We start from the raw sequence: 27,323 nt of genomic DNA, 5'->3' as shown, positions 1-27,323 counted from the left end.
ACCATTTAATTGGAAAAAAAGAAGTAAATTCACATTTCAGAAATATTTAATTTTTAAAACATGAGGCATACTTCTGTTCAAATTTAATGGAAGTGCTTCATGGTTTGTATTATTTTGACATTAATTTTATAGAATTCATAGATGTGATCTATGAAAAAATGGTAAAATGATATTATAAAAACACAGATTAAGAAATAAATAGCCTTTTTAACATGATGACATTATTATACTTCGATGTAAAAGTTTGAATTTCCTTTATGTTACTTTTATTCGCTAACTTTTCCTCACTTAGATTACTAACTTTCACATTCTCTCGGTTACATCCGAAATGCTACAGTTGAGAGACTCCTCACCATTCACAGTTCCGTTTTATGGCGGAAATGACGGCGATAAGGATAGCAGTAAATTATATAACCGCTGAAAAACTGTATTGTCAAAGGCCCGAGTTGAGCTGTTGTTGAACTTCACTAATGGTATTGAATTCCTTCTCTGAGAAAAGAATGCTAATGGATGGTATAAATAGGGATATACTAAATGACTATTGCATTCTTCATGATACACTGAATTGTACATTTAGAGTATCTATCATTTTTTTTTTAACATTTTAAAGTCGGCAACATTAAAATTTGTATGGAAAATTTTATAGAGCGATTAATACGGTGATGTATTCATTCATCTTAATGTAGACATGTAAATATGAGCTTAATATTATAAAAGTTCTTACTAAATGTAAAATAAACAAATGTTTATAAAGTTCCGACCCATTAATCTATCCAAAATGCGCAGGCTACCAGATTAAATTCACAATACTTATAATAAAGGAATTTAAGCTGGATTAGGGTCTACATGGGTCCTAGTGGAAATTCTGGCGATCAGGAATGGCACAAGGAACGAGCTGATATACTTGCAAAGAAAGCCTCCAAAAGACGGGATATAGAAACTTTTTGGATATCGAATCAAGTATAGGCAAATAAGATATAATATATATTATTAGGATATAAACAATGCCATAAGATTTACAAGGAAATAACTTTTGATATAATCTGCTTAAAACATCTAAAAGGCACCTTTTTAATGACGTGAAACCTTTATCACCCTGGATGGCTTGCAAAGTCAAGTTATTTAACAGAGAATTTGGAAATTCCGTCCAGAGAAGGGGGGGGGGATATCACAAGCATTGGGATAAAATTCTTTAAGAGATATAGAAAAGGTGAAGTTGTTCCCTAAAACCCTCGTTGACGATGGGTCGTTCCTCTGTCTGAGAGGGATCAGAGCATGGTCTGTTCATAATGAGAATTATTAGACATTGACAATAATGCCCGATGTTATATGTTGTGACGATTCATTCTTTGAGTTACTCTAGACGGTAAAGCAGAATGGAGGTTTCCTCTTTTTGGTTATCATTTATTGTTCAGATAATTTAAACGCGTAGGCAGTTTGATGACCCGATGTAAAAACAAACAAAATAATTTACACACATAAATAATAATCACACAAAGGAAAGATTCATTTGAATGTTAAAACTTAATACTGTCCACGGAAAGAAAATATAAAACCAATTATTGAGCAGTGAAACATTTGAATGAATAGAATATCTGTATCGATTAATGCGTATGACAACACGATGTACATACATATAGAAGATAAATGGTCTTTTTCATCTGGCATTTCCTGTGAGGGAATACTTCAAATATGGGTATGAGATGCTATGTGATACCGTAAGCAGGTTTCTGAAGTATAGAATAATGGTAGTGTTGCCTAATAAACGGCCTATCGACGATGGCTAGAAACAAAACTTCTGGGAAAGGGCGTGCAAAGGGTATGCTACCATGAGCACCTTTATACAGATCATAGCGCACATATTGTTAATTATCTGTAATCACTCCACAGGTCGAAGCTTGTTTCTCTTTTTTGTTTGATTTCTCCCCAAAACAGCAGCTTTTTTTTTGCAAATCTTTCTATCTTTCTATTTCTGTCCTTTCTATTTCTTCTTTTGACATCATAATCTAAACATTAGATAAATATTTCTGATGACCGTTTAATAAGAAGAATTATACTAAGAAAATTAGTGTTTTTTAAAAAAAGATTCAACTTAGACAAAGACTGCAAACAATAGAAATACACTATTGTTTTCTAATTTATAATGAAAGTCTGAAATGACGATATGCCTTATTAAAAAATTTTTTTTGCATAATTATGTTAATTTCGATTTCAAAACACTAATTGTGTTTTTGATCACTATTTGCGAAATAATGCCTTTTGGTGTGTGGCAGAAATGCCCCCCCCCCAAAAAAAACTAATTAGTTTCTTTAAATTTTAAAATTTGCATTAACTAAAACTGGACTCATTCGTGTTACCGATCTATTTCCACCTTAATTTCACACACAAAAAATCCTCGTATTTGCCGATGAGTAAATTTAACTATAAAATTTAATAATCTACAAATGGGAAAATTAAGGGAAAAAAAGCTAAACTAAAGTAAATGTGATTTTAATTTATGGAGGAAAAATTTTAATTCAATTGGAATTTTTGACATTTAGCTTACTGTAATGAAAAAGTTAGTCATCAAATGTATTCCGATTCTCATTTAAAATTTACTCATCACCAAAAAAAAAAATCCAATTTAAATTGTGTCCGAAGAGTGTTCTGCACAGGCTTGTGTTTGGATGGCAATCATAGTTAAACGAATTAATTTTTCTTTTTGGGCTTCCATGAATCTAAAACATTTCTAACATGATTGATCCAATCAGACCTCAACCGAAAACAATACGTTTTAGAACCCTTTCGGCTTTTATTTCAGTAGGTAATAATTCTAAATCAATTAAAAATAATGAATAACATTGTTTCCTTAATTAGATAAGAAAATTTTATTGAAATTTAAATTTTTGAAAGCTAACATCGAGTTAAAAATTTATTATTTTTTTAAATCTTTAAAAAAAATCTAATTGTCTTACCCGGATTATGAAGAATAATCCAGGAAATGTACTGAAAACATCAGAATATGTTTGTAATAAATTAAGTATCTTACCTAAACCATCGTAAGTTGCAAAAATGACTGACTGAGTTGTCGTCTCTGTACCAGGCTTTGCACTCATTTTTGCATAAGTAGCAATGGAAGTGTAGAACACACCATACGTGATGCCATGAGTCCATTCGATTGGAAGAATAAGCCAGGGATTGTCCAGAATGCTGTACCAGAAGAACCTAATGCAATATGCCAGTAGAGAAATAGTCAGTATATTGAAATATCCCATTTTCTTCAGCATCCATCCGGAGAAAAACATGAATGGAAGTTCCCCTACGAAGCACTGCACTGTCTGGGTCAGACCGCAAACTAGACGAGTACCACCGATGGATGTGACGAACCACATCAGGTAAAACCAGATGAATCCCAATCCGATACCATTGACGAACACGCCAAGTTCGAAACAGAGGAATTCTTTTTCCTTCATGATGGTTCCAACATTCTTGAGGATGTCTTTCGAAAAATGTGGTTTAACAAGATTTAATTTTAGTATATTCCATATCATAAAGAAGGACAAGACAGCGAAAACTATCCAGACAGCCATGTAATCGCCAGTGTAATCAGTCAACAAGCCACCAATCGGGGCAAGCAAGCCCCAACCAACTGCTCCCCAAAGTCTTTGTTTGCCATAATCTGCGCCATTTTTTTGGACGCTTTCACAACAGGCTGTGTCAGAAAGTGTAAAGATGGCATTGATGCAAGCATTAAGTATAGTAAAAACTAAGGCAAATATCCAAAACTGATATGTTTCGAAGTCGGTTTTCTTTGAAGTGACTATCTGGAGCCGTTTTGCATCCACTGGATGTACTTTGTAGTAACAGCTTTGTGCATTGCAACATAGCACACAGTCATAAACAAAAATTGCACAAGAATCATTCTGCATTCGTGGACATTCAAAAGTACTGATGTACGGTTGGACAGAAGATATTTCGTCCTCTACGGTTCCTAATTTTATAGTTTTCTTTTCTGTTGTAAATGAACTATTTGCGCTTGTTGCTTTGCATTCCGCAGGGATGGCGATATCGGAAAACTTTTGCGAATCATTTAGTGATTTGTCTCTAAAAAAATGGCATGTTTTGTCCTCTAACGAAGGCCAACGAATCCAGATTTTGGATCCAGATTCACCAGCAGAATTTATAAGGGTCTCCATATCCTTTGTACTGTTGCTGAAATTTTCGCATAAAGTACAGGCATCTTGAATATGAATGTTGCTGATCATCGTTTGATCAATTTCCGCCTGCCCTTTAGGTATGGCGGGTAAAAGTAAAAGAATGAATAAAAATAATCCTTGGCCAACGGCTACAATGCACAAAACAGTCTTCAATTTGTTCAAGTAATCCGTGATATATCCTATGGCGGGTTTTGTGAACACAAAGAGAAACTGTTCGAAAACCAGCACAGTGGCGAAGGAAGTGGCTGAAAGTTTCAGTCGGTTTTTAGCGATGACGGCGATGAAAGGAAGAACGGATCCCAAAGCTAAAAGAAGGCAGAGACAATATGTTAATAAAAGGTTATTTCAAAACATTCTCTTATTAGTGCAATAAAAATATAATTAATAAAAATTGAATTATTCGCTATTGTTTAGTCTTTCATTTAGTATTCATTAGCCACCTTAGGCACTAGTTGGTTTGACACTTTGAAATTTTCAAACTTCTGATTTATTCCATCCGGAGAGATATATTTTATGTACAAGCAAGAAACGATGATATATGTCTATCTACAGCACGACACAAGAGTAAAAAAGCGAAAAGAGACATAAATATTTTCCCTGGTGATTTTATACTATGAAATTTTGATAGGGATTTCTTGAATGAAATATTGAGTGTTGATTGAGGTAAAATAATTATAGGTATCTTTTAAAATCTTTTAAAAGAATTTGCTTATCTTGAGAGATTTTTATCCCATCACTCGGAGTATGGGAACTTGCCGATTTCAGCAGTTTTAGAGAATTCGTGCAGCATTAATTAAATAAAAAGGATGGAAGTGGATCATATATATATATATATATATATATATATATATATATATATATATATATATATATATATATATATATATATATATATATATATATAATGATATTTTAAACTTTAATTTAAATCCAAATTAATTCTCAAATTTTTATCTTAATTTAGCCCATAGTAACTTCATTCTAAAATATTCTCTTATTTCCTTATTCTCTCATTTCACTTTTTCTATTTAATTAATGCAACAAAAGTTCTGTGAAAATGCTTTCGTCAACGGTCCCAAATTCAAAGTGTCCTCAATGTCTTCGAAACTGCCTTTTGCTTTCCTTCGGTAGGTTTTAAAATGAGATTTTGATAGGGTTTCGGTTAAAACAGTTTCGTGTAGCATTAATTGAATAAAAAAAGGTGGAACTGGATCAGGAAATAAGAGACCATTTTAGAATGAAGTTAATAAGGGTTAAATTAAGAAAAAAAATCTGTGAATAAATTAGGACTTAATTTAGATTTAGAGATGTCATTACACACACACACAATTTGTCGGTTCTAAGTGCATTAATTTCGTAATGGGTATATATTTTTGAGTAATGATTTTCACTGATATATGGAGAGACAGACTTTCTAAAAATATATCAAGAAAAACCGAAAGATGTATACATATTTGAATTAGCTCAAAATATTTTTGAACATTGCATTTCCGGTAAAGAAATAGAATGTCCAGCAACCAAGCTGAAATAATGGCAAAAATGTTTTTCGTTTCCCTCTGAAACACAGAAGATTCATCAACATTTCGAATTCAAATCTTTCGATGATTGTCTCTTTTTTTTTTCTTTTTTTTTTATAAACCAGGGAGTATTTAGAAAGATCTACAAAAAGTATGTAATAATACATTTATCAGATATTTTCTAATTATAATTGGTTATTTTGAGTTGAATATTCTGCTCTAAATAATATAATTGTATAATAATCAGGACGTTATTGTATAATTGTATAATAATCAGGAATTATCGCTTTCTTTTAATATACTGCAGAAAAATGTAAAACACATACCTCCTGTAAGCAAGAAGTAATGCAATTTGAAACGAATCATCGGCTTGTCGATGTGCCACCATTTTTGCACGGGACGAGGCTCCTTGCCCGCATTTGGTTCAACTGAAACGACGGGTGCATTTGGCGGCTCAATTGAAATCTCTTTTTCTTCAGGAAGAAAAGATTCTAGAGTTTCTTTATTTTCTAGATCCATCTTTTCTTGAAAGCGAATGTCAGTGTTTCTGAAAAAATAAATAAATGCAACTATATAATTTAATATAATTGTTTAAACAAATAAAACAATTTTTTCAATTTTCTACGCATCGAATTTTATCCATCCAGGTTTTTTCGTTTTGTAGTTATTGTGTCACTTTGTATTCGAACCGCCGGACAAACAGACTTCCTCAGAATGGAATAAATTTGTAGAAATCTACAAATTTAGTCTACCGACCATATCCATATTTCATTCATACAATTGAAATCGTTTTTGAGTTATCTTTGTCACAGATAGACAGACATTTTCCAAAAATGCATTTTTCGAACTCAGGAAAGTCTAAAAGAGGCGATTCATCAAAATATTGATTTCCAATATAAAGATATAAAAAATTAATTAGGTTTGTCCTCTTTTCTCTCGAAAATCACTTCATGACAAATGATACTTTTAATTAAATACATGCAACATAATTTTTGCAGACTTGTAGCCTACAAAACGATAAATAGGGAATTTAGCTTCAATTTATTTTTCCACACAAGGAATGATATATTACTTGTGGCAACTATTTTTGAGAGCGCTTTTTGGGAATCATTAAATCTAAAAAATGGCATTTAAATCAAGAAATAAAAGAAAATTTAGAATAAGAAAACGTAAGTTAATTAAGAAAAAAAATTCTTAAAACTTAAAATAGATTAAGAGATATCAGTACTTATAATATATAAATATTCAACATTTATAAACAAAAATATTTATAAATAAATAAATATATAACAAATGGATAGTCAACCACATATTATGATGAAAATACTGTTTTAATAAGTTGCACACTCAAATGAAAATAACACTGAAATAGGTTGCATGATATATAATTGAATTTGCTAACAATAAACCTAATTGAGAAATACGAAATATCCTTACCACTTTATGACACTTATACACACTTATTATACACTGAAATGAATAATTCATCGAAACGACATTCTTAACGAATTAAACCAATTATAAAACGAGCAAGTGTTTTTCAAACGTCACCAAACTTTCCGTTCGTCGTCTTCGTTTTCATATCGTTCGATGAAGTTAGCGAATTTTATTTTTAAGTTAAACTAAGTAATGAATTATTTGATTAGTCCTGTAGTATCATGATATCAGCAATGAATACAGGCGTGAAATGAGCTGTCCATAAGATGGTGTCCAGATTTTTGAAGTCATTCTTTATTTGCTGAAGGGAACATCGATTTAACATTTAAAAAAAAAAACTCTATTCATACGTTAAGAATTGTAAAAAAAAAAAAAAAAAAAAAAAAAAAGTGAAATACGATCATAGCCACACGAACAACAAGGGAAAAAAACTAGTTTCTAAGAAGAAATAAAAATTTGAAAAAGTATGACGTCAATTTATCATTTCATCTTTGAAAGATGTTCTGGGAAATATTCTGAAATAGAACAGAACTTCGGAAAAGAGCTTAAAAATAGCCCATGGATGTTTTATAAGAGTGTTGATTGGAAACCGGAGATTCATATCAGTGTAATGATTTAGAGTGAAAATATTATTTATATTTATAAAACACAGATGAATATCTTGTATGTGATAAATCAAACATAGTAAATCGAAGAAAATAATATTTTCGTATTTATTTCTAAAAATAACCTCTGTACTGTTCCTTGTAAAAATCCTTATAATTATGTGTTTATGATTCACTTTGCCGGTATATTGGAGGTTTTTCTCGAATTTGAACTGTTGGGGAAGAAGGGGCCGGCGAACATTGATAACTAATAAAGGTATCATGAACTCCCATGTGGAATAAAAAATGGCAAAATCCGAAAAGTGGTTGTTGGTGGAGTACTCCGTTGCTGATTTTTTTAATCTTAGAGAACGTAAAGTGAAGAAGTGCTTTTGAATTTCTCAAGACAAATGGAGGTATCGGGAAAATGAGAAATCATTTATGACATGATTTTTAAGCTAAAGAATTTTCATATGAATTAAAAATTGACGAGATCGGGTCAATGTTTGTGGTGCGATGACTGGCTCTTTGATTTTTCTTCACTATTTTAAAAAATCAATAATTTTTTAAAAAAATGATGAAATTTAGAATTAAGTTCAGAGCATATGAAACTGAAATTCGCGCCTGAAAATTATTCATTGATATCCAAATAGAATGCACTGAAAAAAAAACAATCTTCCTATGAAAACATATTTCACTTTTTGAGAATTTTGTGGAATAAACATAAAAATAACAATGAAATGTAAAAAATATCAAGACGGAGCCCCTTCCCCTCCCCAAGAAGAAACAAAAAATATTTAAGATACAAAAAAGATTAGAAATATATAACGAATCATCTAGCACCATTTTTTCTTTTTCTAATCTTTTCTAACGCCACTCACTGATTTTGAGGAATAGCACAATAAGGATTGGAATTCTTAAATGTTAAAGTGACAGAGAATAAAATTTAAAAAAACACAAGAAAGAATATAACAGTTCAATGTGGAATCCATTAGCCTCCCGTCCCGCACAAATGATCAACATTTGGGATATTATTGACAGGTATTAAATAAAAACTTTTTATTTCCAAAATATTAATAATATTTATGCAAACCAAAGCTGCATATAAACTGCTTATAGTTAAGCAACAATGAATTTGATCGGATTTCAATCTTTTATTGATAAAATGTATACTTTTTAAAAAGTTCCAAGTTCAATTTATCAAAGTAACCCATGTTTTTGATTTCTAAGTTTTCTTTGATTGCAAGAGCATATAACTATTGCATAAACAGATCAGAATTTAGATTTTGCTTTGTTTTAAATATTGCAGAAAAATAAGCGTGATGTACATTAATACATGTTATATAACTCAAGTGAAAAATTTAATCTCAACTACAGAAAGGTTTTGCTCGAAAGGATTCTTTTTCATTCAATTTATTCAATGAAAGTTTCAGAATCAGTTATTTATATAAATGCGTCGCATCGAAATGAATATTACAAACACCACACCTCTTAATTTTAGCATATAAGGTGTTGAAAAAGAAATCATTTGATTTCCTCATCGGCTATTTCAAGAGGAGAAAATAGAAGAATAGATAATTTAATTTCCATCCCGAAGAACATCAAAGCCGAAAATGTCCAGTTTTCGAAACTCGGTTGGTCCTGCTTTAATACTTATGATATTTATATTAATTTATTATCAATGATCAATGAATATCAATGATACAACCCAAATCGGAGAAACCAACCTCCCTTGATGCAGATGGATTTATATATCCATTGTAACGATACATAATCTAAAGCTATTTCAGAAAAAGTCATAAACACACACACAAAAAAGTGATTGGAAAAATGGCTCGTGGAAAATCTAAATCACTGACAGAAAGTGCCAGAAAAAGGAAATACTTCTTAACTAATTAGGAAAGTCATATCCTGGAAAAACGGGAATCTATACCTTGAGACAACACTCCACAGTTATCTCATCTTTCAAACACAAGATCAAGAAAATATTACAATTTTATAGGGTCAAAATTTAAATAATTGCGCATCACATCAAAACCGGAAATCAATTCTCAATAAGAAACTACGAATTTACAAAATATGTTCAGATCGAGTATCTTAGCTGATCAGAGCCACAATTACGGAAAACAATATGAGCATTCCTTTCAAAAATTAGATTAGGAAAATTATGATTTTTTTAGGAGGAAAATCAAAATTATTGTGCAACATCAGATCAAAACTGAAAGTGAGCTTTCTTTAAACAACAAACTACATATTTACAAGACTATGATCAGATCGAATATCAGCTTTTTTCTGTCCCTCTGAGTCAGAACAGCCAAAACGCATCTGAAAGAACGTGAGGTATATTGAAATACAAAACTACTCGTTAAATAAGTAATAAACTGTCAATCATAAGGTACAACAACATAAAAAAAAATTCTTCAAATAACACAATCAGTCATTTCCATACGTAAATCTTTGAAAAGTTAAACAACAATGAGACAAGCATTCTAGCAAATGATAGTATATTTCGTCAGCAACGCTAAAAGCATTAAAATACGTTACAACCGGATAAATAACAACCTTCCTATTACCATTAGCTACTGCATAAACATGTTTCTAAGCCTAACTGTTATGACAATACATGAACTCAATGCAAAATACCATTCGCGACGACACTGCCATCATGAGCACCGGTGAATCCATCAACATCATGAAACAACTTAATGATTATCTGGACAAGCTCGGCAAATGGCTTATCAGGTGGAAGGTTAAAGTGAACACGGACAAGTGCCAGGCTGTCTACTTTACAAGAAAGAGGAAAACTCCCGACTCACCAAAACTTTTCAGAAGGAAAATAAAATGGAGCGACCAAACAAAATAACCTAGGCATGATATTAGACAAAAGACTCACCTACAAAGAACACGTTGACGGCATAAAAGTTAAAGCTTGCAGGTCAAAACTATACCCTATGATGGGTAAAGGGTCCAGACTCCCTCTGAAAAATAAATTAATGCTATACAAGACTATCATCAGGCCACTAATGAGCTACGCCTCACCAGTTTGGGGGGCGGCAGCAAAGTCACACATAAATAAACTGGAAACAACCCAAAACAGAAAAGCCAGAGAAATAGCCCAAGTACCATGGTTCATTAGAAATAAGCAAATACTCAAGGAACTCCGAATGCAAACAATAACAGAGTACTTTAAAAAATTAGCATCAAACTTTTTTCACTCAATTCACAACCATGACAACCAAGCAATAGTAAGTATCCATACATATGAGCCAAGAAACTCTAGGAAGAAGAGAAGGCCACGAACACTCCTCCTTGATGAGTAGCATTTAATGATCAATGACCATACATGCCCTTATCAGGGCTAACAAGGAAAGTCTTGATCATTAACCCTGCAGCGATTTTACTGGACTGGACAGGTACGACGAAGGCGTGCCAACAGCAGGTAAAAGATATCACCCACACACCCAAAACAAGTAAATTATGCCGTTACTTAATCATTAATTATTTATTTTTGCTATTGTATTTAATATTATTATGTCTATTATCCATCTATGTTTTTTTTTAAATAACAAATTCCCTTACAGATCAATAGTTAACCAGGCAGGTAAATATCTAGGCTCAGATCATAAATCTCTCGGATTAAATTCGCAAAGTTATAAGGTTTCGGAGATTAAGGACCATTGAGTCCAGGTGCTCCGTCGAAACACTCATCACGTCGTCGTCGCAAAATACCAATTCACCATATTTATTCATCTACCCTTTATCTCACACATTCTTAATTATATATAAACAAGAGTAATATGTTTACAGTTATATTATAGCACTTCTAGCTCGATAATATGATTATATCTGCAATGTCACTTTTTCTGAAAAATAAAAATATTCGATGGTTGAATAACTTTTAAGTTAAAGCACTCCTTTCATTAAGCACACGTAGATAATAGGCAGTACGTAGATAATATGGACAGACAAGAGAAAAGAAATATCGATAAGAAATATTCAAAGATCCGCTAAATATTGAACATGTTGAGAATATTATTTAAAATAGTTTTACACGTAACATTTTGTTGTACTAAACAAGTAGGCAAATATTTATTACACAAACCATATAAAGAACTGTGTTAAACTGTTTTAACATAGTTCTTGTTTAATGCACATTAAAACAAAACATCAAACCACTGCCAAACTATAATCATATACTTCGCTATATAATTTAGTCCATGATTTTTCCTTAATATTTTCTTTCTCCCTGTACTCCATTAGTCAAATTCAGTCACTTAAACGTGAAACTCGAGTAATGTATTCGAGATAGCTTAAATCAAGGATTAATACAACTGACTTTTTGATTCATTAGATTATATTTATTTTATTTTCTTTAATTTTCATAGATGAATTAAAGATTAATTTAGATATGATTAATACATCTAAAAATGATCAAAGAGGCAATTATAAACACCGAAATAATAGTACGAACCTATTTTTTCATTTTATTAATTACTGCGTTTCTAATGCAATCCAGAAAAAAAGGAAAAACATTGAATTTACATTATTATTTCGAGCCAAGGTCGAGTGCCTAGAATTTTTATCGTGTTTCCTATACATATTGATGCTTTTTTTAACGTGCAACATCAACAATAAAAAACTGTTGGCGGAAATTGTTTTGCTAACTGGCTTCGTTTAATTCCTGATGGTAACAGAGCTAAATTTCCCTATCATCTTCGTTAATAATTACATATCTATTATATATGTTTTTAATTCTTGCTGTTTATTTTATATAGACACCTGTTAATGTATGAGGGCATTTATGCTAATCTAAAGGCGTTTATTTGTTCTATTTTATATAAAAATATCACCTGTAATTTCCTTTTTCTTTCCTCACACTTTGTTTGTGAGATGTTAGTCAACAAATATTGTATGGCAACTGGCATTTAGAATCATGGTTCCCTTCTTTGTCTTTTGTTTCGCTTATTAATTTTGTTTAATTTTAAACAAATCAATATAATTTTGTATATTAATTATAATTATTCACTTATTTTAAAAGGTATGTTATTTTTGCTTTAATACAATGTAGCTTTTCTGCGTTTAGTTTGAAAGTTAACATTTTTTGATTTAGTATATTTTCGCTCCTCATGTTCTGCTATCTCTCAAGTTAATATTTTTAGATTTTTTTTCATAAAGCCACACATTGCAAAAGATTTGAAAAAATTAGTTGTTTAAATTACAGAAGGGGCCTTCTAAAAATAGCTCTAAAAATAAATTAATGAAATGAAATATTTTATTGGCGAGCAAACAAAATTTTTAATATATTTTACTAAACTAATTCCAAATCCGATTTTATATCGAATTCCACTATGTTACGCGTTTCTCGCTCATTTCGTTATCATTACTACGAACTAAAAATTGTTTTAAACGATTAACAAAGTTTTTTCTAATATTTTTAAACATTAAGAGAAAGATAACTGAAATTATCTTTCCTAGTAGTGATTTCTATAGAAAAAAACACGAAGTTAATGTAAATTAAAATGTACATAAATTAACGATATAAGCAAGAGTACCGTTTTAAGTAACTAAACTAAAAATTCATACGTTTCCCGTTGATAGGCCCAAGACAAGAAATTTGTTTGTACTATTCCTAATTACGCCATTGCATGCAAGTGCAAATAAATATTCAAAAATAAAACTTTTATTCTCATGACGATACAAACAAATGTATTCTATGTTCCTCAATCAGTATATAATACCATTTAACGATTCATCGATAAAATGCAAGAAACTATTGAATTATTTTACCTAGAATCATGAATTGAAATATTTATTCCGAATTGTGAATAGAAATTTAAATAATTTAATCGGAATTAAAATACTTCTGTATAAACTTAACAACTTCTACTTTCATAGTAGGATGAAATAAGTTTTCGTACATCTGTAACGAATAACTACAAGTGCAGCTCATAAATATGTAATTTGAAAGGTTTAAGATTTAAATTATCATTTTTTTTTTGTATTTTATAACACGATTGCAGCTCAATTTAAACAAAAATGGTAATCAAAGCAGACAGAAGACTGCTGACAAAACGTGAAGTAAATTTGAAAATAGTTTTTTTTTCGTTGAAAGTACAGGCATATAAATTTTTTTGATAAATTTCTTAAAATGTCCCATTTATTATTTTTCTCCGTTTCTTACATTTCGATTTTTTTAACCGGACTACTTTCCCATTTTTGAAAACAAAAAATTAAAAATAGAGAAAACTCTTCCGCGTTTAAGTATCCTTTTTCTCTCCAAATAAAGTTTCCAATATAAAGATTCGTAATAACTCATATTTTTTACAGATATGTTAAATAAATATTATTCTCTATATATCGAATTCTACAGAAAATTTACTCATTTTGTTAAATTGCTAACACACCGAAAAGAAGAGTAATCTATGGTGTGTAGTAAAACAGAGTTAAAAAGAAGGATACATCGATGTCATAATATCGATCGCCTCCATGGACACAAATCGAACTTAGACATTTAAAAGAATTGGATCAATTAAAAAAAAACCGAATTACATAGTTTCTCAAAGGGATAAATCCATTTATTATCCTGAAAAACTTAAAAGAATTAATCTTATAATCATGAAATGCTAAATACCTTTAAATTTTCCTCTACAAACCGAATACAATTATTTATTTTTCAGTATCTTTCCCGTCATTTTAAGCATTTGGAAAAAAGAAGCTGCAAATTAACTCATCCAGCTAATCTTTATCAGCGTTTTCTCCTTCTGCAAACAATCCGTGATGTGTAGACTTCTCCAGGCAGTCGAATCGGGTTCGTCTTCATTTTGTTGCAGGCAGACAGGATCAATGCTTAGTCGTGCTCTCGGAGTGGAGGCTGTTTTTGATTGGTCGGACTGATTCATTCAAACATAGGGGTGACAGTATAATAGAAGAGGGAAATCAAATGCATTCCATGATATATTGTGGAAATGAATGCAATATTATACCAATTGAGTACTACATATATCAATCTTTATATGTTCCTCGTTTTAATCTTGACGAGATTCACGAACCAATCTTGATTCGTTCCAGGAATGGAACTTTCTATCGTTTTCATTAGTAATGCTTTTTTTTTAATTAAGCAAATTCAGAATTAGGAATATTAGTAATAGTATTAGGAATTTAGGAAAACATGAAATGATTCACGTACGAAAAAAATAATTTAGTTTATTCTAAATAGAACTTTGGAACACAACTAATTTTTTCTTACAGTTTTTTTTAATATTGTTTTTAAAACCACTGTATAAAATTTTATTGTTTGTATACATATTTGCAAGATTGTTTATATAGGTCAAATTTAGTTTATTCTAAATAGAACTTTGGAATGCGACTCATTTTTTCTTTACAGTTTTTTAACGCTGTTATTAAAACCACTGTATAAATTTATTTATTGTTTGTATAGATATTTGCAAGATTATTTATATAGATCAAATTTTTTTCATTACATCGCATCGCTTATTTTAAAATTTAAAATATATGTTTTACATATTTTTTTTTGTTGCTTTTTTTACGAGAATAAAAGAATTTTAAAAAATTCATATAAAAGTATTATATAAATGCGTTATGCATTTGAATTACGGTTTTGCAATTTTGATGTTTCAAGGAAATATATCACTTTAAATGAATAAACTAACAAACAACAACACACAAAAAAACCTAAGTTATTAGGTCGTATTTATGTAAAACGATACGAATTGCATGAAGCCAGCATGATTTCAGTGTTACTTTTTTTCGGTTAACCCACAAATTTTAATGATTCATTTTACCTTAGAGGTAGTATAATTTGCACACGGATGGATGTTTGGACGAAATGATAATGTCTGTGTAAATCAGCACAATTAATAAAAATTTGTTTGGGCGTGTTTGGGAAGGTGCAAATAAATTCTTACGGTAATTAGAGCTGCATAAAATATTTTTATTTACCGTGAATGCGTTCCTAAGCTTAAACTGCCCTTTTTTTAACTTCATTACAGTGCGAAGAAATTCCTTATATCGAATCTGAACGAAATTTCGATTCAGATTTACAAATTACAGAGCAAAAATCTTCTTTTAGAATTTTAACTATTTAGCTCGTTGTCCTTGTTAACTGAAACATTACTTTGGTCACAGAAACATGAACACAGATATAATTTAAATTTAAATTTAATAAAAATTGTTTCTGAAATTAATTCATTTAATAAGTGTAGAATTTTTTTCTTTTATTATTTTCAACCTTTTTTTTTATCTTTAATCTGTAATTAATTATAATTATTAACCTGCTGCCTTCGGCGACCAACTGATTGAAACCGATATTAACAGTATTAATTTAGTAATGATTAATTTCCCCATAAATACATATTATGACAAAATATGAAAATACTCGTTTAAATTATACTTGCATAATAAGCAAATTAAATTTGGAAAAATATGCATGAACAGTGATAAAATTAATAGCAAGACTGTAGCAAGATTTTATTTGAAGATATATCTGTAAAACAGAGGGTGCCTTAGAGAAAAAACATCTGACTTAAAATTAGCAACGTCCTGAGATTTCAAATGAAACGAAAATTGGCAAAATGGGTAAAATGAGTAGAGCTTGGGGTACAAAGAAAGTATAATGAAGTAAGGATGGGCAACCATTAATAACTTATCTAGAATTGATATGTTTCATATTTAATAAAAATCTAAAGAAAAACTGACTTGACTTTTTCCCTAAAGAGAATGTACAGTGAGGTAGTGACTTCAAAGCGAACAGGCGACCACTCATGGCTTAACCAGGACTTTAATTTAAAATAAAAAATGATGAAATCGGACCACTTATTGAAATCGGTTTTCCGAATTAATTTAAATGTGCAGAAGAATCTTGAAATTAATTAATTTACTACTCATTAGTATCGCATATATAATGTTAAATTCATATAAACGAAAATTAATTAATCAATCGATTAACTCGAAAGAAGTTATTCCATTCTTAAGTTCCGAAAAGTTTTTCAAAGTAAATTGTTAGTAAAACCACATATGTGTACAAAATTTGAAATCCTAAACTTATGAGGAAGTCAATGAAAAATCGAAAACAGTTTCATACATGACATGAAACAAGCAAGTTAAATGAGAGTTTGCAACTGTATTCCTTTTCGGACCAGACGTATAAATAAAATATCAAGCCCGGAGTTTTTGAATATTGTAATACTTTATCTATATAAATTTCGTATGGGAGAAAGTAAAAATACAGCTTGAATAGAGTGAAACTTTTATTTAATATTTGTAACTATTAATAACGAGAAACGATTGTAACGAGAAACTTTAATTTAAATATTTGTAACGATGAAGCACTTTTCCACTAGTATTCTGTAAATAATCATTTAACTTCGGTGAAGCAGCGCAATTTTCCGCTAGTACTCTGCAAATAATCATCTATCTCCGGATAAGAATCACAATTTTCTATCAGAATTCAGTAAAGAATCTATCTCTGTTGAAGAAGCGCCATTTCTCACTAGTATTCTGCAAATATACTATCGATACTGCTTCGTTCAAGTGACGGGGTGGTTGGCTGAACACAAGAAGTATTCTGTAACTAATCATCTATTTCCGAAGCAGAAGAAAAATACGTAGATCCTTGACCGATTAGATCACGTTTAAAAGTATAAGCTTAAACTTCAACTAACATACGAGGTCTGCCCCAAAAATAAGCTTCATTAAACAATAAAAAAAAAAGGAAATCTTAATAGAAAAATACTTTTATTGCACGATAAAGTACAACACCTATTCAATTGTTTTTAATATATTTGTCACTATAGTAGATTGGTTTAGTTTGGTTATATTAAGGTCCCCTTTTTAAACTAACACAAGGGCTATTTTTGAATGGACTTCGTAACTTTGAACTGCGGTCAGATGATGAGGACGACACCTGAACTGGCACCCCCTCTCCAAACTTCCACACTACACCATATCATACCAAACCAGCGGGAAGTCGTTTGGCTCCGACAAATTTAATGGGCACCAGACTCGCTTAAATGACGGTTCTTTGGTGGAATCGGGCCTCAAACCTGAAACCCACCGTATCCGAAGCCGAGACTTTACCATCAGGCCACCACGGCCCTGTCAACATTGTAGAAGTATTTATCTTAGCGGAATACAAACTTTCGTATGACCTCCTCCTAAAAACAAGACGAGTGCGACGATGAAGAAGTGAACAGAAAATTATAGAAAAATTCATTCATTTGCAGTGTCGTAATAATTAATCTTAGATTCTCCTTAATCTTATTTTCAACTTCTGTAAACAAATCATCTTCAATTTGAGACGGCCGACCACTTCTTTCTTCATCGTGAACATACTAGCATCCATCATTAAACTTCGTACCCACCTCCTTACTACCCACTTACACATCACTTTCTATCCGTAAACTTCACAAATTTGTCTGTGAAATTCAGTTTTGATTTTATGTTCTTAGCATTAAGAAAATCGTAACTCGAATATGGCGGGATATTCAGTTTTTTTTTTTAACATTTAAAATGTTTAATATGCAGCCTACGCAATACTGAGGAATCTAAAAATAGCTTCTATCATTTATCAAGAAGTCAGCTAAGTGCACATGCATGCGTGAAGTCCTGTCGCAGCACTTACGCGCCAAAAGTTGAAAACTGGACTTAGTTTCTGGATACCCTACGTATTATTCCAAAATTCTGTTGTCTAATGCATTTATATTAGTTTAGTTATATTAGCGTCCCATTTTAAAAGTAACACTTTTGGGACGGATCTCGTCATTTTGAATTGTGGTCAGATGACGGGAGACCAAGCTTCTGCGCTACGCCAGCGGGAGGACATTTGGTTCCGATGGATTTAGCGCCAGGCCCACTTGCATGAAGGTTCTGCGGTGGAATCGGGCCTCGAACACGAAGCTCTGCGGTTACGAAGTCGAGACCTTACCACCAGGCTGCCGTGGCCTCTAATGCATTTAGAATAGTATTTATTAAAGATGTTATGTTAATAATGATAAAGATATCTGTTAATAATGATAATAAAACATTACACACCATTTTGAACACCTTTTTGAAACGTTTTGAGTGTATTTTATTTATTCATTAAAAATTATGATAAAGGAATGTTTAATGGATTTTTTTAATGAATATGAAAACAAAGAAAACCTTTTATACCTTTAAATATTATTTATAACGCTCAGCAAGAGAATTACCGAAATTAAATGAAAAAATAAATAATAAATACATTTATTTGCGGGAACACGAAAACATTGTAGAACGTACTTCGAGTATTATTTCTTTTGACGAATTTTCACACATGGATATTCGAGAACACCTGGCTGAATAACAAACAGGTACTGGTAATTCTTAATCACATGTTGATTCCGTATTTATACGTAAACAAAGAAAGGAACTCCTCAGACTTTTTTTTTTTGCTGTGTATTTTTATAAATAAATAACTCCTGAATCGCTGTGATTTTCCATGCTCCACTTAGCAACTGCACTAGGGCAGCATGAATTAGGATACACATCTTTTAACATCTTCGGGATGAACGACGCGTTTGTGTGTTTACATTGGATTCTCTTCAGAGTCTAATGCCGCATCCTTGCGTCGTACTTTTGGAACGAAATGATAGATGGCGTTACTAATCCATGTTTTTATCAAACGTTTGCTCCCATACATTAAGATTTTTCTATTCGAGGTCGTATTGGAGTTGAGCAAGTGCCTGCGTTTCATTAGATTTTCGAAAATATAAACAGTTTAGTTTAATTAATTTAGTTTTTTTTATATTACGGTCCCGTTTTTAAAGCAACATTAGGGCTATTATGGGACGGACCTCGTCATTTTGAACCTTGGCCAGATGACGAGGACGACACCTGAACTGACACCCCCTCTCCAAACATCCACACCACAGCAGCGGGAGGAAGTGTAAATATAAACAGAAACACGCTCTTTGCTAATGTAAAGGGAAACACGCTCATAATTTATACTCTCATTTGGAATAGGATTTTATTCTAGCAAGGGCTTTATTTCTCTCAGTTTCATTTGTGTAGTGATGCCTACAACACCGCTTATCTGTCTTGTTGTCACCGCTTATCTTGAGGGGGGGGAGCATGTAAATTTATGAATGATCGATGTATGGATTTTTCTGATGACAATAACAAAACATTACATTGTTTAAAGTAAAATTGATGAATTATAACTCAGAAAATGCATGGTTGGCCCATAGAAAAGAAACCCGAGACACCCCCTATTAATATAAAATGTTGGTTTCTACATTGATCTGCGTTTTGAGATTTTTATATGGTTTTAAAGCATTCATTATTACAATTTTATGAAGTATTTTAAAATATTACTCTTAAATATTTATTTTTTAGTATGTTCTCATATTTTGCATCAATGAGACGGCATTACTCTAAATATTATCGATCCTAACGCACTATATTTTTAATTCTTTAGCATTAAATATCAAATATTTGTAATTAATTTTTTTAATCATGATTGAAAATATGATGTACATTGTCACATATTTAAAAACTGCTTCATTTCTAAGCTAAAATGCCTTTTATAAATTATTATGTACAATTTTACGAAATATAATGCGCGTTAGGCTTAGCGGGAAAAAATGTTTCGACCTGAACGGCAGTCGCTGTTTGCTTAATCCCATCCTGTGGGATTATTTCTTTCCTAGCGCATCCGTCCCGAACGGGTGAATGAATTAGTTAATTTACTTTCACATTTCAAAGCTTTTCCACTTTTCCATGCTAATAATTTATTTTAGGTCATTTTTTTTTACTTTAGTACACTGGCGAAAAAATTTTATATATTTTATTATTCATTACAACTTATGATTGAGGTACATTTACGCGTGTAAACTTTATTAAAATTCTGCCGATTTGAAGGGATGGGTCATGGAGTACACGAACGCGAAGTTTTTAACCTCCGGAAATAACCGATGGTAAAGGCATTGACGTGACATTGAAATTATTTAGTATGCAGTTGTGCTTTATGAAGGTGATAAGCAGTTGCACTGAGCAGTAAAAAAGTAATATCAATATTTCGAGATTAAAAACTGCAATAATTAAATGAACGTAATGAAACAGGAATTTGATCGATTGCAGTAAAAAGTCAAAATAACATCCTTTCGTTTTATAATTAATAAAATTAGCATTTTTTATCAATTTTATTTACAACTAGTTTATGCATACCTTTTCAACGAGCAGAAAAAAAAAAGAGATTTCAAGATTAAAAATCTGCAATAATTAAAGGGACTAAACAGGAATTTGGTCGATTGCAGAAAGAAGTCAAAATAACATCCTTACGTTTTATAAATAATAACATTTGCATTTTTTTACAATTTTATTTAACAACTTGTTTATAAATAAATACCTTTTCAATCGACCCGACTGTTGCTGCTCCTATCAGTTCAACGATCCTAGGCAGCCGCTTGTTTGACTAATCGGAAATCCGTCACTTGCGCTACTGCACAGAAATTAAAAAGAAGGGATGAAAAAACATAATAATGAGAAGGAAACAAGAAATATCCATTTCCTTCCATAAGTTGAAACCAAGCAGCATCGAATACGTACATCAATTAATTAATTCGTTGTTTTAAATAAGCATTCATTGTTCTCATTCTAGGCAACGTCTGTTATGAAACATTGTTTGGATTTCAGAATGGAATTTTCCGAGGAATCCTTTTGTGCAATGGAGCCTTTCCAGCGAATCAACACGGGTTTAATTTAACTAAATGGGGACATAGGCTTAATAAATGCAAGATTTAAACTGATTCATCGATGCGAAAGTGTTTACATTAAGTCGTTAATTATCTTGCGAATAATATTTGAAATAGGACCTTGAAATGGTGTTGCGAACATTTAATGTCATCGATATTAGTTAGAAAGCGTTTTTCTCTCCATAGCGCATTAGTTGGGTTAAATGGGTTAAAAACATACCAAGAATAAACGTTAGCCAATTTGAGTGTTCAGCTAGAAGATTTACTGCGTTATAAATTACAACTAATTAGATTTATTATTCATTCAAGGTTGTTAAAACGTTGGAATTCTTTCTATAAATTGATGTTCATCGGTGCTTGATGTCATAATATTTTTCCGCAACTGATTAACATATTCTTGAAATGTTTTTTGAATGTTTGTTCCCTTTTCACAGTGTTTATGAATTCCCTTTTCACCGTGTATCAAACAGCCGCCTTTAGCGACCAGAAGATCAGTAGGAATTTGGGTTGTGTTTGATTTCAATTAAATATCTTATGCATAATTTAATGTCCAAGATTTCCCTAAGAAACTATTTTTAATCATCAAATTGTGACAAAATTTAAAGCTATATTGGTTTAATGAACTGACATTTCCACGGTTCATTATGCATATGAACCGCCGTCATAGAATCAAGCCCCATGACATCGTAACAAGTAAAAATGTAATTCGGTTCTTCTATTTTTTGCGTCAATGTAATATCTCAATTTTTTATTCACCTTGAAAACTTCACAGATATTAAACAGTATTCTTTTTTAGCTGTCAATAATGGGAGAAAATCCCGCTATTAAATATTTTGTAAAGCAACGAAGCAGTTTGAATTTCAGAACAATATAATATATTGTTCAAAATCAGGTAATAAATAATTTTAAATTATTGACAAAATGCAAGAAAATTTTGCATGATTATTAACTTGGTATAGTTAAAAAGATATATATATATATACTAGCCGCCTTTGGCGACCAGCCGGTTCCCCAATCTTAATGCTCGTTAAAATTTTAATAACTAAATATTTTATGTAATTCCTACTTTAATAGCTTCTTCATCAAATATTTTAAAGCTTCAAATTTTGATAGTCATGTAATTCACTCATAATAATATAAAGTCCTTCAGCCATAACATAATATGTATCTCTCTAATTTTCTGTTACCCCTCGTAGAATTTATGCTTAAAATTAAAATGGAAATGACTAAACTGCAATTAATATACTAATATTTTTTACTGTAACAAAGCATTTTTTTAATAATATGATTACTGATAATAGAGTCACTGAGCGTTTAAACTTTATGGACACTAAAGAATATCTTTCTGAAGTTATGTAATATCTCAAGAATTTGTCAACAAAATTTTCTCAGATTCATCATGAACAGATCGATTCATTAACAATGTTTAATTTTAAATGCATCAAACTGTAAGAAAATGAATCGTTTAAAATAATCGGTCGAAAACAGGTTTAAAAAACTACTTAAAAAACGATGTACTTAAAACTATAAGCATATACAAAATATATATAACTAACATAAATACAATTTACTTACAAAAGCATGCAACTAACCTAAAAATAATTTAAATCATCCGTTGATAACGGTTGTCATGGCAACAATCAGAATGCGCATGCGTGAATTTTCTTCGCCAGCTCCGGTAACGCAAATGCGTGAATTTTTCTACGCCAGTTGGGGTAACACTATGCAAATTATACATTTTTAATTTCCTTTATTCTGTGTTATTTTAATTCAAAAGTACTTCAGAATGAATCTGAAACATGGATTAATTAACAATGTTTAATTTTAAATGCATAAAACTTTAAGAAAATAAACAGAATCGTTTGAAATAATACGCCGAAAAATATTAACCCTAGCCTCATTACTGTTGGGAGAAAAAAAAATTGAACCCTTACTCATTTGGCGGTGGGGAAAATGAGAGATTTTTTTGGCGGAAAAGTTGGCGGTGGGGAAAATGGAAGATTTTTTTTGGCGGGAAAGTTAGTTTTTAATCAATAATTAAAATTCTAATTAAAATTTCAAAAAAAGGGACCCCAGGTGCACATTCCCGACCTCTAAGGTATACATGTACCAAATTTGTTAGCTGTATGTCAAATGACCTGGCCTGTAGAGCGCCAACACACACACACACACACACACATTGAGCTTTACTATAAGTATATATATATATATATATATATATATATATATATATATATATATATATATAGATAGATAGATAGATAGATGGATAGAATTTTAAAATGGTGTAAAATCGATCGTTTTTGTGCTGTAAATTCACAGAAAATTATTTTGCTGAATTTTCAATTAATTAAAAGTTCGAAAAAATCGTTCGCTCCGAAGAGCGCATTCCTATTTTACAATGTATATTTGCTCCACATTTGGCTGCTCTAAGTCTAACAGCAAAATTTGCAGAGCGTCAAGACACACACACCCATTATTATTAATAGTAGTAGAAGAAGAAGAGATAGAGCTAAAATGATTCTGAAGAGAAATTTAATATATATACTGTGGTAAAGTTGGTTAAACTTACCAGTGATTATTCATATCCATCTGAACGTTTATTGGTGATTAGGAATATTCTCCGGTAATTATACATAATCACCAGTTCATTACTTTACCGTAACTGTCTGCATACATCGATTACACATCATCTCCATTTGTTTGCTTGGGAGAAGAGAAATTCTTCCCAATTCTTGCTTCCGATATTTTACAGCGTGCAGTTGAATGAAAGTATGCATATAAGTATGTATATGTTCTCAATAGCACTTTTCATGGAAATAAATATGTTTAATGACTGTTTTAAACAAATTCATGAAATTATTGCGATTTTGTTGATTATGACAGTATAAAATTTTAAAAGACATTTAAAGGAAAACATTTCATTCCAAGAAAAAATTCATATACTTTTGGTCTATTGTTGAATATTGTTGTTATAGTGATTGTCACTTGATTTTTTAAAACATCCAGTGGCGTACTTGGGCATTTTGAGGCAGAGAAATTTCAATAGAAAGCGGCAGGAGTGGTCTCCTCTGAAACTTTCCGCATGCTTTCTTGATAAAAGTGTTATCCTCCTTCTTAACGCATAAATTTTATGGATATTAATCAAAGCCGTGAACGACATAAAAGTTCAGAGTTTCATTTTCTGAGTCTTATATTTATTTTTCTTCTAAGAAAGAACATGAGCATTTTGTGCTTCGTAGTACAATAAAGAAAAACGAGTATAAATTTTGGAGTCGTTGTCTCGTACTGCTTGCAATCAAAATTTAACGTAGAACTACAGTTATAGTGTCAAGATCAGATTATTTTATTTATCAAAATGATTGCATTCTTTAACTACACATTTACAAGCACGCAAAAATACGGACGGAAAAAACGATCACTTACTTGACAGATTCGATTGTGTTATTCGATTTATGTTTGGTTGTTGTTACGTTCACTTGCATTGGGAACAACACCAACGAAAAAAAAAAATCGAACAACAAAATTTGAATTTTGAACTAATTTCGTTCAAATTTCGATAGAAATAAATCTACAAAGCGCACAGACCATTTACCATATTTCATTCGTCTAGCTCAAAGCTGTGAATTATCGTGTTCGTTGCAGCGATTCCAACACAGCGGACTTCCAACTAAGCAGACTCGTATCTCTAGGCCGACAGAGGGCTGCAAGTAACTCTCTTTAAAAACAAAACTTTATTTTTCTAGCTGTCACATATATAAATTTGAAAAAAGTACCAATTCTATGAATGATAAAATATTAGGAGAAATTTAGGATAATATTAACACATGAGCGGGAGATGGTTTCTCTAAAACTTTCAAGCGCACTTTCTGATAAAGGGGTTATCGCAGAGAATGCATTGCATGGCACTGGCATAAAATAGTTAAGAAATATTAACGTTTAATTTGAATTTAGCATTTTTACAAAATTTGTCTAGTGACCGCTTGCAAATTGTTTGGAGATTAATTCTTGGCATGCGGTTAATAGTATCATAAAATAGAATGTATGTTTTAGACTTTTTTTCCCAATTGTTTGAAACCAAAATCTGACACACAACTACACTTGTAGTAATAAGATAACATACCAAATTTCATATATTTAAGTCAGTGCGTTTGTGAGTTATCCCGTTTGTATGCTTGAAAGTACAAATCGACAGACGGTCAACTTCTTGTCGAATTTGTCTCAAAATTAAATAAGTATGTGTCTACATTATAGATGTTATATCTGTATATTAAATTTTATCCGTCTAGCTCATTTCGTTTTGTAGTTATTGTGTTAACTAAAATTAGACCAGCTGGACAGACAGACTGTAAGGACCGAATAACAAATTTCATCCATATAGCTCAAAGCGCTTTTGTGTTATTATCACAGATAGACGGACACAATGTCAAAAAATAAGTTTTTCAGAACTCAGAGAGGTCTAAATCGTGGAGATATGCCAAAATCCCGATTTCGAATTTTTTGACGATTACAAAAGTTTCTCTATATTTCGTGTAAGAGAAAGTAATTATCATTTGTACCTGTCACAGGTCAAATTCCTATATGTTTCATTATGTTCACTGAGCTATTAGAATATTTTTAAACCGAACATCTGCTTCAAGTACAGATGTGTACTAATATGGATGGCGGGCAGTCTGGAGTCATAATAGATAAATGAAAATACATTTAATAAGTCATTAAAATTATTTACTAAATCAATATAGTTATTTATTAAGCTAATAAAATAAAATGTATATTTGGAATTCACTACAAATGATCAAAATTAAGAATCAATTAACGAGATATCATATCGTATAACATAATGCACATAAGTGCATTTATTTATGACAAAGAGTTTTAAGTGGCCTTAAACTCTTTGTGGAAAAAATGATGCGGGAAAAAATTCTTTTTTTTGGAATTAGCGATTGCAAAAAAAGTGGAAAAAGAAAGCATTTTTTTCCCTCATTGTCTATTTCAAAGGATCATATTAGGCTTTACATTCCATGTACTATGTATATAATGGAAAGGTAAATTTCTACTAAGTAAATATATTCAAAACCTAAATTAAGATAATCACATAAAAATAAGTCAGTTATTCATTGATATGCCAGCCCAATCAGGTATAAATAATTCAAATATTAGACACTTCTGCCATTTGGGACAAAAAGTCTACCATCAAGAGTCCTAGTCCATCCAGACATCTGATCATTTTGGCAAAAAATATAATAAAGTATATATATAGGCAAAACATTTGCAAAAGAAAACAGAATTAAAGAAAATATATGAATGCAAAGCTTCAACACTTACTGTCCTTGACAAGATTCGAAAACTGTACGGGATCCAATTCTTCCCGCTTTTTTCTACATAGCGTGAACGACAGTTCGACGAAGTCAACAAAATTCGCGATAATTAAAAGCCTCTTTATCTTCCATATTCCGCGAACGAAGAAGCCATTAAGGAACACAGTTTATTACATAATTATCAGTTACCGCGAATTATTATTTCATTAATTTAGAGTTGATCCCGAGCTTTCGCATATCTATTCCGTCTTAAAGGAGTAAGTGATGATTTCCCATCTGGCGCAAGGAACCTGCATTTGACGTCACATGTTTCTCTTTTAAGCTCTCCTCCCAGACGCGGAGTCTCATTCGAATTCGGTTACGTAATTTTCGTCATTTTATGCGAGATTTTATTCAGACCGGTGGCGGATTTAAGTACTATATCGCGGTCATAGGCAGTGCACGTTATGATCTTATTTTTTAATAAGAAAATTAATTTAATTTCACATTTCAGTCCCTTTTTAACATATTTATATTTTATTTTTTATAGGTTATTATATTT

The 27,323-nt window shown here is 31.2% G+C and overlaps 1 protein-coding gene across 4 annotated transcripts in view; it reads right to left on the bottom strand.

Moving 5' to 3' along the window:
* Window positions 1-27,102, bottom strand: part of LOC129966724 (major facilitator superfamily domain-containing protein 6-A-like) — a 33,197-nt gene extending 6,095 nt beyond the window's left edge. The window contains exons 1-4 of one of the 4 annotated variants that reach the window (XM_056081260.1): window positions 26,790-27,102; window positions 21,119-21,211; window positions 6,040-6,260; window positions 3,029-4,501 (exon numbers count right to left, since the gene is read on the bottom strand). In XM_056081260.1, the coding sequence (XP_055937235.1) occupies window positions 3,029-4,501; window positions 6,040-6,232 (1,666 nt within the window). In that variant the 5' untranslated portion in view covers window positions 6,233-6,260; window positions 21,119-21,211; window positions 26,790-27,102. Of the gene's footprint in view, window positions 1-3,028; window positions 4,502-6,039; window positions 6,261-10,627; window positions 10,713-14,365; window positions 14,568-21,118; window positions 21,212-26,789 lie in introns of those variants that run through there. The other 3 variants (XM_056081259.1, XM_056081261.1, XM_056081262.1) reach the window with 3 other exon arrangements.
* Between the last annotated feature and the right edge of the window lie 221 nt (window positions 27,103-27,323).

This window comes from Argiope bruennichi, chromosome 4, assembly GCF_947563725.1.
Source record: "Argiope bruennichi chromosome 4, qqArgBrue1.1, whole genome shotgun sequence".
NCBI lineage: Eukaryota > Metazoa > Arthropoda > Arachnida > Araneae > Araneidae > Argiope > Argiope bruennichi.
Note: the sequence above shows the minus strand (reverse complement) of the source record. Positions and strands in the feature narration are given on the sequence as shown.